The sequence below is a fragment of the Phaeoacremonium minimum genome, assembly GCF_000392275.1.
Source record: "Phaeoacremonium minimum UCRPA7 unplaced genomic scaffold PA7_03_scaffold_503, whole genome shotgun sequence".
Lineage (NCBI taxonomy): Eukaryota > Fungi > Ascomycota > Sordariomycetes > Togniniales > Togniniaceae > Phaeoacremonium > Phaeoacremonium minimum.
Window position 1 is genome coordinate 1 of NW_006921405.1, and position 11,386 is coordinate 11,386.

Genomic DNA, 11,386 nt, shown 5'->3' on the forward strand with positions numbered 1-11,386 from the left:
GAATATATAAGGTCTTAACATATAATTATTATAATTAATATAATTAGCTAAATAATAATATTATTTTTAATTATAAAGAGTTAATATTATCTTTTTAATTATATATTAATAATAACTTTTTAAAAGATTAAAAAGTTTATATAAATAATAATAGCTAAATAATAAATAAGATTAGTTTAAAATAATTATAATATTTTAATAAATATATAAAGAATAAATATTATCTTTTTATCTTTAATAATTATAAAAGTTATTATTTAATAGATTTTAAGAAATATTATAAAGAAAATAGTATTATTATACTTTATATATTTCTTTATTTATTTTTTATAAGCTTTAATTACTTAATATTAAGTATTTTAATATATTAAAAGACTTATATAGTTAAATAATTAAATAAATAATATAAATATAGATTATCTATATTATAAAGAATAACTTTCTTTCTATATTTTAAAATATATATAATAATATAATAACTTTAATAAATATTAAAACTAACTTTTAAATAACTAACTTTATTTTATTTAACTTAGATAAAGTATTATTTTAACTAGATAATCTATCTTAACTAATTATACTTTAAAGCTTATAGTTTAATATTATCTTTACTTAAATTAGATAAATACTTAATAACTTAATTAAAATAACTTTTTAAATAACTTTAATTAAAAATAAGATCTTTTATTATTAAAATAGTTTTTTAATATATATTTATAATAAGATTAATATTTTTATATAAAATATAAAGAAGATTATATATAAAATAACTTTAATAAAATAAGAGATTTAAGATTTTTAGATAATAAATAAAGTATAAAATAAGTATTAAAGAATAGAAAAAATATATCTTTAATAAGAAAGATTATTATTATAATAAAAGGTAAAATAAATATAAAAAGAAAAAGGTCTTATAGTTAAAGATAATATAAATATTAATATAAAAGAGAGTTATATAAAAGAGGATTAAAAATATATTTAGTATTATAATAATTATAAGAAGCTTAACTATAATATATAAATATATTAATTATATATAAAGATATTTAAAGATAAGAATTCTAAGTAGTTTTAATTGATTTAAAATCTTATAGTTAAAATAACTTATATAAAGATAATATAATATATAAAAGGTATAGTACTTACTATATTATAGTACTTATTATATAACTATATTAAATAAAAAGTTTTTTACTTTAATTTATTTACTCTTAAGATTATTAATTAGTATTTTGACTTTAAAAAGAATTATAAGTAAGTATATTCTAAGCTTATTTATAATTTTAATAAAGATAGTATTATAATTAGATTTAGTAAGTTTATTTTTATATAAATTATATAGTTTTATTATTAATAATATTAGAAATTAATAGCTTAGTATTTAATAATATAAAAACTTATAAAACTCTTTTTAAAGAAGATTAAAAATATAATTAAATTATATTTATTAAAGTTATTTTAATAATTAATATAGTTTTTAATTTAAATATTATTTTTAAAGAAAAAGATTTATAAAAGTAATAATTTATCTAAGAATTTTACTAAATTATTAATTAATATTATATATACTTAAAAAACAAATAAATCGATAGCTATATAGTTATTTAATAAATAAAATATATTTATTTTTTATAAATAAAATTATTATTAAGAAACGAATTTAAATTTCGTCTCTTTATATTAGATAATTATAAGAGTTATATCTTTATAAGTTTATAACTATTTTTACTATATAAGAGTATTTTTATAGCTAATAAAGTATATACTTATAAAATATATTTATAATAATATATTTTATAAATAATATTTACTTATTCTTTTTTAATATATATATTTTATAACTTATAATTATTAAATAATAATATTTTTAGATAATTAATTAAGATACTTCTCTTATTTACTTAAGACACTTTCTTTTATAAGTACCTTCTCTATTTATATATGAGAGTTGCTATTTATGCTGTGTCAAATAGCTATTTATATTGTGTAGATTTTGTAGCACTAATATCAGTCTTCTATAAATCTCTTTATATCTCTCTCAATTTATATTAAAATCTTACTTTTTAAACTATTATATACTTTTTATTTATTTATCAATCTAATAATAGTTTTAAATCTTAAATCTAATATATATTTTATTACTTAAATTTAAGTAGAAAATTAAGAGAAGTTAAGAAATTATTAGTATATTTTCTTTTATAGTTTTAACAAATTTAGTTTTTTTATTTATATTTATTTTAATTAATCTAAGTTTAAATTTAGAGAAAGAATATATTTAAATTCGTAATAAAAAGAGGATTTTAATAATATATCTTTTATATATAAAACTAGAGTTTTAAGTGAGATAGAGGTATTTATGTAAAATTTATCTGTTAAGGCACAGTATGAATAGCAACTCTCTTATATACTACTATTAGCTAAACTAACAGCTATTAGTACTTAAGTATATACTCTATTGTATTATATTTTCTACTATCTAGTTATAAGCTATCTAGTTATTAAGCTAATTATTTAATCTCTAATCTACTTATATATCTTTATAATTATAGTTATAATAAAGCTTATTACTAAGTTCTAAGATATTAGAGTATTATATATTATAATAACTTTATCAAACTTAACTTCTCTTAATATTAACTATCGATAAAGCTTTATTAGCCTAATTAACTCTTCTAGTCCTCTTAAGCCTTATCTTTAATCTAACGATTCTAATCTATAATTATTATTATCTTAATTAATTATAAAAGATATTAATAATATACCTTAGATAGATAAAATTAAATAGTAATAGTTAAATATTTATCCTTAAAATAGCTTTTTAATTCTCTTAAATTTACTTAAGATAATATTTATAGTATATTATAACTCTAATACTTAAAATAATCTTAATATTAAAAAGTAATATAAAAGAGAAGAAAGATAATACTTATCTTACTAGTTAATAAATAATGAATAAAAGTATTATAAGAGTCTTAATATAACTTAATACTCTTTTAACTAACTTAAACTTAATATAAAAACTAGTATATTAAGATAAGAATATTTAAAATATACTTTTATAAGCTAGAAAATAATAATATACTTAAGAAAAAGAATAATAAAAAGAAAAGTAAATAAAGAAAAGTAAATAATATTATCTACTATTAATATTAATATTAATAACTTTAATAGCTTTATAACTATATCTATCTCTTTATAATTATCTCTTCAAAATTTATACTTTACTTAGTAACTCAATAACTAACTAGTATAGTAATTAAAATAATAATTAAAACGATAGTTTAAATAGTAATAAAAATAATCTAAAGCTTTCGATACTAGTATACTAAAAACAATTTTAAACTTACTTATTCTTAATTAGCTAATATCTTTAGTCAATAATCTTTCTAAAAAGAGACTTAATTAAGTTATTAGTTTATCTAACTTGACCTATATATTCTACTTCTAGAAATAGAGTATAATTAGTAGTAAAGTAAGTAAACTAATAGCTTAATTAAGTCTATCTTTAAGAGTAAAGCTTCTTATTTATTATCTATAGTAATAAATTAATAGTTTAGATAAATATATATAAGAATCTAAAGTATATCTTAGTAAGCTTTATCTCTAAAGGTAAGACTAACCTACTTTTTTAACCCTAAATCTAGCTTTAACTTTATAGCTAAATAATATTTTTACCTTAGTAATTAGTAATAGAGTAAATAACCTAATAACTTAATTAATTCTATCTTTAAGAATAGACTTAGCTAAGCTATTAGTTTATCTAGCTTAACCTTTATATTCTACCTCTAGAAATAGAGTATAATTAGTAATAGAGTAAGTGAACTAATAATAACTTAATTAAGTTTACTCTTAGAAGTAGAGCTTCTTATTTATCACTTATAGTAATAAATCAATAGTTTAGATAAATATATATAAGAATCTAAAATATATCTTAATAAGCTTTACTCTTAGAGGTAAGACTAACCTACCTTTCTATAGCACACTTTAAATTGACATACCGTTTCGATCGATTCCTACTCTCTCACAGTCAGCTCTCACAAAAGATCTCTCTGAGGCATCTAGGCTTCGGTCTCTTATGTTGGTCTCCAACCCAACTGAGCTCAGTTTCTGCACAGTCGACCGCAGGTGCAGGTGCATAAGTAATCATCTCCCAGCTTTGGGCCTCATTGGCTTCGTGCTGTTGTAGTCTGGCTTATCTTGGTTCGTTTGTCTGTCTTCCTATTTGACACACCGACTTATGTTGAAGAAAGTGGCACAGTGATGCATATAGCGGGAAATGACTCGCTGTCTGGTTGTGTAACCGGCCAGCAGACTGAAACGAATGAATAATGAATGGATAGACGGCTACACGTGTGTAGGTTGGCGCGGACATGCGTCAACATCTCACACCTACTCGTCACCTGTCACGTGTCAAGATTCAACTATCAAAACTGTCAGATTCCAAGTATGAACCAAACGGGCCAGGCAGCCTAGAAATTAATCGCCATTTACCATGCCTTAGACACGTTCCTCTTCTACGCAGCAATCTTGAGTATGAGCGGACGATGTTCAATAAGAGGCGTAGACTATAAGATCTACCAACAGACCTTACCCAAGAACATCAAAGCAAAGGCAAATTCAACTCGAACAACAAATTGTTCAACTCACCCTTTTAATCCTCTCTTAGTCGCTGGCAATTTACTCTATTCTGAGGTGCAAGCACAGAGCATGCGTAGGAATTCAACAAGGCAAAAAACGAGTGTTTCATATGAACACCGTTTCTATTCAAACTCGAGATGAGTTCAACCGAAAACATTCTCGTACCCAGTGACTGTGAACCTGTACCGGACATCACCCCTCTTAAGTCTCATAATAGCCTCTTTTAGGCCCTCCTCGCCTAGCTTAACCTCCTCCACCCATCCCTCCAGTCCGTGATCAGCAGCCAACTTAAGCATATCAAGCATTTCCCGTCTACTCCCCAGATGGCTCGCGCCGATCAACACACCATTGGAAACAAGGTTTTGTGCCTTGATGACTTGGCCCTCCTCCTCGGGCATCCCGACGGAGATCCAGCGGCCGTGGACGTCCATCAAGGAGAGGTAGCGGGCGAGGTCGAAGCCTGAAGAAGAGTTTGCGCAGTTGACAATCAAGTCGAATGAGCAGCGGTGAAAAAGCTCCCAGCCCTCCTCCTCTGTGGCAATGAAACCGTCGGCGCCCAATGCGCGAGCGTCGGCCTCCTTGGCCCTTGAACGCGAGATGGCCCATGTTTCAGCGCCTAATGCCTTAGCGAACATGATACCAAAGTGGCCGATACCCCCAATGCCAACGATACCGACCTTGGCGCCCTTTTTGGCACCGTGCCGCACCAAGGGCGAGTACGCCGTAATTCCGGCGCACAATATAGGCGCAACTGACTTGGTGCTTAGCGATTCTGGTATGGGGAATACCCAGAATTCGTGGGTTCGAATGTGCGATGCCAGGCCACCCTGGCTGATGATATCGGTGCCAGGCCATTGGGAGCCGTAGGTGTTGATCAGGTTGACCTGGCAGTAGGTCTCATTGTCCTCATGGCACTGTTTGCACTCTCCGCAAGAGTAGACCTGAGCACCTACACCCACTCGCTCGCCCACCTTGACGAGAGTGACTTTGGGCCCAACCCGTACAGCACGGCCGACAATCTCTGAGTCGCCATCAGCATGTGGTCTGATGCATCTATGAAGGAGAATCTTTAATCACCGTGTCCGACGCAAAGCGGGAAGTTTTGCTTGCCCCATCCACCTGAATAATTACATGGCGAGATTAGTGATGCCCCGTTATATCCCTATCATCACAGGCAACTTACCAGTCACTGTGTGCACGTCACTTCCACAAACACCGCATGCGTCGATTTTAATATCGACATCTAACGACGCGGCTCAGCCATGTGGGTTAGTGGAGGCGCATCGAGGTAGAACTCACCATAGTCACCAACCGGCTTGAGCTTGAACTACAGGAGAGATCTAGTCAGATCAAACTTAAGTAAACCGCCAGAGGAGTGATGTTCCACATGCAATGGGAACTTGACACGAAGGACTTACAGAACGGCGGTAGAAATCGGGAGGAGCGCCGGCCTCATCGACCTGGAAGCCTTCGGTCTCTGCGGGGAACGACATGTTGGGGCTGGGTACACAAGTTCTTGACAAGGGCGGCACGAAAGTGGCTATCTACGCGTAATATGAAGGCCAAGCAGCAGGGAAATAGGACCTCTCGAATATAATATATATGGATCACAAACAAGCTGTGAATAAACAAAGGATCACAATTCCCTTCTCTTGCCCCTCTAGATCCGCGCACAATGTAATTAAAAAAACCTTCAAGTCCATGTGCATGTACATTGCAGAGACGGGCATTGAGCCGAGGGTGAAGGATTCGGAACGGACGACGAAGCGTGTATTCCCTAACGGACCCAATAGCCCCACTCCGGAGATGTGCCGTCGAGGGGAATGGCCGAAGCCGGAATTGATGCCGAGCGCAAGTGTACCGGTCACCAACCACCAAAGGGCATACTTGGCGTAACCCGGCGATTTGCCGTCAGCTACAGTAACTCGGAGGATATCTTATGGGGTATGTTTTGAAACTACGCGTACCAGTGCGTTTGGGAAAATGCAAAAATCGAGGTGAAACCCGAGTATGGCCTGATCCGACCTGCTTATAGATGTTGACTTAAGTCTCATAAAGTAGAATAGAAGGTAACAATTGATATATAAAACCCTATCAATTGATTTCGTACAAGCAGCCGTCATTATGGATATCTTGCAGAAGAAGCCCGTTAACCACGCCATTCACACAAGTCCAGCCAACGACCTAAGGCTGGTGGAGCGTGAGGTCCCTTCCATAGGACCCAACGACTGCTTGGTTCACGTTCGTGCCTCCGGTATCTGCGGTTCCGATGTCCACTTCTGGAAGCATGGGCGTATTGGTCCCATGATTGTTACTGGCGACAATGGCCTTGGACATGAGAGTTCTGGTGTGGTTTTGAAGGTTGGAGAAGCCGTTACGCGGTTCAAGCCTGGTATGTCAAAATACTTTTGCAAGATGAGTGTGTGTTGCACAAGTGGGTGCTGATTGTATCACAGGCGATCGTGTCGCATTGGAGTGTGGCATTCCTTGCTCCAAACCTACGTGCTACTATTGCCGAACAGGCCAGTACAACGCCTGCCCAGACGTAGTCTTCTTCTCTACGCCTCCGTACCACGGGGTTCTCCGCAGGTATCATGCCCACCCTGAAGCTTGGCTGCACAAGCTACCGGACCATGTCTCCTTTGAGGAAGGGTCGTTGGTCGAGCCCCTTTCCGTCGCTCTGGCTGGTATCGACCGCTCAGGGCTGCGGTTGGCGGATCCTCTAGTCATCTGTGGTGCTGGCCCCATTGGACTTACCACTTTGCTCGCGGCGAATGCCGCCGGGGCTGAGCCTATCGTGATTACGGACATTGATCAGACCCGGCTTACAAAAGCCAAAGAGCTTGTTCCTCGAGCTCGGCCGGTACTGGTTGAGAAGGGGGTTGACGAACAGGGTGTTGCAGCCAAGATTGTGCAAGCACTCGGTCAGCAGGCCAAGCTTGTGATTGAGTGCACCGGCGTGGAGAGCAGTATACACGCAGGCATTTATGTGAGTGCTGGTTTGACCCTGTACAATGTCAAGTCACGCGGAAGCTGATAGAGGAATACTTGACCAGGCCACCCGTTTCGGCGGTGCTGTCTTTGTCATTGGCGTGGGCAAGGACTTCCAGAACATCCCCTTCATGCACCTGTCCGCCAATGAAATCGATTTGAAGTTTCAGTACCGGTACCACGACACATACCCCAGGGCAATTAGCCTAGTGGCAGCGGGTATCATCGATCTCAAGCCGTTGGTTACACATCGGTTCAAGTTGGAGGACGGAGTGGATGCATTCAAGGTTGCCAGCACGCCAGGGGCCCGAGCAATCAAGGTCCAGATATTGGATGATGAATAAAATTGCAGAATTTGCTTTGTTCTCTAGACTAGACGCGTTCAATCCTTTGTCTTTCTACAGAAATGGAGACGGAAGGGGCCACCATTTCCCGTTACCGAGCCATTGCAGAGAGATACACTGCCACCCTGCACTGGGACCTGTAACCCTTCTCAAAAACGACACGGAACAATTTGTCATGTCTATTTTCATCTTCCATCGAGAAGGTTAGCCAGGTTTCTGTTGTCGCCATGTGATGCTGAATGTATCTCGCCTACTCCGCATGGGAATCGGCAACGCGGCTGCTTCCAAGGCCCCCGTCCTTGTCTGACAACGTGCCGTTGATCAGTCTGCTAGCCCTTAGCTCGTCCGCATTCCCCCTCACGAGTACGCAAACTTGGGGAAACCCGGTCGATTTCGGCAGCAGTAAACCTTGCAACCACAACCAAGAATCTTGATCGCATCTTGACCAAGTCGTCAGGGATGCAGCGGCATTACTCCGAGGCTACTGGGACTTAATTGAAAATGTGGGACACGGGAGCCTGGTGACAACCTCACCCAAATCTCGAGGTTTCTGTCCAGGAATGTCCACAACCTCTCTTAACCAGGAATTGTAGTCGGGGAACGTAGAATATCAGGAAAAGCTCTTTTCTCCGAACTAGATTGCAGGGAGATTCGCTAAATCATCTGTCCCAGTTCATTGCTTAGCGCTCGAGGATTTGGAACTCAATGTAACGCCCGGTTTCTCTGCCTCGGCGCAACTCCGCGACGCGAGCACAACACCGTTCCCCACGGGGAACAAGTGGAGTCTACGGGTGACCAGGAGGTGTGGGGCCCAGATTGGTACGCCATCCCAAGATAAAGTGAAGATAAAGAGAAGGATACCGCCGTTGAAACACTCTGTAGTTTCAGTTGGAATTTAATTTCAGCCTTCTCTTTTCTTATCTCGTTCTCATCTAAGTACTGTGATATGACCATTTCCTGACTCAACAACAACACTAGCTCATAGACAATCTCCTTTAATTGTCTTCAACCATGTTGGAGGGGTACGCCTTGGAAGTCGCGCTGACTGCAGCCAACTCTGCAGCTCAAGCGTGGTATGGATATGATCAGGTCAGTTCGCTACTTTGAGGAAATCGTCACTGCTTGAATCTAAACTGACAAAGTCGAATTCTAGGGCGTGGTTAGTGGCATCCTCATCAGCCCAGACTTCATCAAGACCTTCCCCCAGACCAACAAAGCTTCCATTCAAGGCATCACTGCCAGTTGCTTCTCAGTAAGACCCGATTCAGCAACACTTCCGCGTATAAGGATGAGCATAAATAGAATGTTGACCTTTGGTAGCTTGGCAACCTGCTTGGGTGCTTGATGGCAGCTTTGTACGGAGGTCGTCTGGGAAGAAAGAACACCCTGAGGATAGGCGCTGCCATCAGTGTCATCGGTGCCATCCTTCAGTTCTCAGCCTTCTCTTTTCCGCAACTAATTGTTGGTCGTGTCATCAATGGAGCTGGGAACGGTGAGCTGCGGTCTTGCGCCCTTTGATCAACTTAACTCCCTTTGCTGATGATGTTACGATCCAGGAATGACCAGTTCCACTTGCGGTATTTTTCAAGCCGAGTCTTGCCCCAGCAACCGCCGAGGAAAGCTTTCAGTCATTGTCGTCCTCCATAACGTGGTGTTCTACTGCATCGCTACATGGTTAACACTGGCATGCTCCTTTGCCCATGGCGGATACCAATGGCGTCTCCCGCTTGCCTTACAGGTAAGAAGCCCCAGCTTCGGGGCATCTATCCGCATTGTCGTTAACCTGTTCAGATTGTTCCATTTGCCTTCCTCATTGCTCTGCTACCACTGGTACCCGAGAGCCCCCGTTGGCTTTTGATGAAGGACCGAACCGCCGACGCCCTAGAAGCCATTCGTCGCTACCGGGGCAAGGGATTGTCGAAAGACGACCCCGCTGTTCAGAGTGAATACCAATCGATCCACGGCGCCCTTCTGATTGAGCAGCAGTCCAAGACTTCCTTCATGAATGTTTTGGCCGGACGCGACCGCTCGGGGCATTTGAGGCGTCTGCTTCTGGGTTGTGGTGGGCAATTCATGCAGGTGAGTTCCCATCAACGCGCACATTCTCATCCGCCCCAAAAGCAGTTCTGACGAAATTCCTTGCTAGCAATTCGGTGGAATCAACGCCCTCAACTACTACTTCACCATCATCCTGACCAAGAATGTGGGGCTGAACGACCTGCTGGCCCGAATCCTCACCGGATGCAACGCCACATCATACATGATCTCTTCGGCATGCTGCTTCTGGCTAATTGACCGATTCGGACGTCGCGTCCTGATGATCACAGGGTTGTCCCTTCAGAGTCTGGCCTATATCGTCGTTGCCATTTCCATTGGCCTGCTTCCCAAAGCTCCCTACGAGCTGGGTATTGTTGCCGTCTCGTTCCTCTTCTTATACTACGGGGCTTTCGGGTGTACCTGGGGCATGGTGCCATGGGTCTACCAGTCAGAGGTCAACTCAATTGCCATGAGAACCGTTGGTTCCGCGGCCGCAACCTCATTCAACTGGGTATGTACGACACTAGCCTCTGTTCTAACTACATCTTTATTGACAAATGCCCATCTAGCTCTTCGGATTTGTCTGCACTCAGTTTACGCCCACTGGCATTGAAAATATCGGCTACCGTTTCTACATCAGTAAGGATACTATGCCTGTTCATTTCGTAACATAGACATATCTAACCACATGTGCCCCAGTCTTCGCTGTTTTCAACCTCGTTTTCATCTTTGTTGTGTACTTCCTGTACCCTGAGACGGCCAATCGTACCCTTGAAGACCTGGACGCCTACTTCGACAAGGACGCGGGCCACGGCATCATTATTCCCATTGGGGACAAGGTAACCAAGTCTGCGAAGCGACCTCAGGAGGCTATCGACGCCGAAGCTTCTCGTATCGCTATGGCTGAGAACCGAGATTCAAAGACGAAGCTCGCGGCAGAGGTCGAACACCAGGAGGATGTGACCCGGGCTGTCTAGGACCACTTTGGTCCAGGGGGAAAGCATGTCTTTATTTTCCTGAGTCTCAAAAGCTGGATCATCAACCTCACTACTGAGTGACTGCACCAGTGAGGATTGCACTAGGCATTTATGTCGCGACTAGAAACTGTATAGGTGCTATTGCTAGAGCAGCAACTATTTTGTTACTGTTTGCTGCAATATTTTCCGATCCCATCTTCCATGCAGAGGACCTTTTTGATTTATTTTTTTCGCCTTTTTCTACCATGCCCAATCAGATGAAACTGAGCATAAGGCGTCAGGACACAGTACGGTACAATGAGTTCAAAGCCTAATCATCATGTCCTCGGCCATTGGACTCTTCTTTATCACTTGTCTAGTGACTTTGTAGAGCGAAATTGTGACAATTGAGCTAACTGA

General features: G+C 38.2%; 3 protein-coding genes across 3 annotated transcripts; 2 read left to right on the forward strand and 1 right to left on the reverse strand.

The window, feature by feature from the left end:
- Window positions 1–4,781: 4,781 nt before the first annotated feature.
- On the reverse strand, window positions 4,782–6,131 carry UCRPA7_7178 (putative zinc-binding protein; the record flags this gene model as incomplete). The annotated part of the gene is made up of 4 exons (XM_007919713.1): window positions 4,782–5,659; window positions 5,822–5,881; window positions 5,938–5,965; window positions 6,057–6,131. The coding sequence occupies 4 exons, from the start codon at window positions 6,129–6,131 to the stop codon at window positions 4,782–4,784; spliced, it is 1,041 nt and encodes a 346-aa protein (XP_007917904.1).
- Window positions 6,132–6,762: 631 nt separating this feature from the next.
- On the forward strand, window positions 6,763–7,973 carry UCRPA7_7179 (putative l-arabinitol 4-dehydrogenase protein; the record flags this gene model as incomplete). Its single annotated transcript, XM_007919715.1, has 3 exons — window positions 6,763–7,030; window positions 7,161–7,627; window positions 7,695–7,973. The coding sequence occupies 3 exons, from the start codon at window positions 6,763–6,765 to the stop codon at window positions 7,971–7,973; spliced, it is 1,014 nt and encodes a 337-aa protein (XP_007917906.1).
- Window positions 7,974–9,830: 1,857 nt separating this feature from the next.
- Window positions 9,831–10,987, forward strand: UCRPA7_7180 (putative glycerol proton symporter of the plasma subject to glucose-induced inactivation protein; the record flags this gene model as incomplete). The annotated part of the gene is made up of 4 exons (XM_007919712.1): window positions 9,831–10,052; window positions 10,120–10,521; window positions 10,580–10,649; window positions 10,710–10,987. The coding sequence occupies 4 exons, from the start codon at window positions 9,831–9,833 to the stop codon at window positions 10,985–10,987; spliced, it is 972 nt and encodes a 323-aa protein (XP_007917903.1).
- Between the last annotated feature and the right edge of the window lie 399 nt (window positions 10,988–11,386).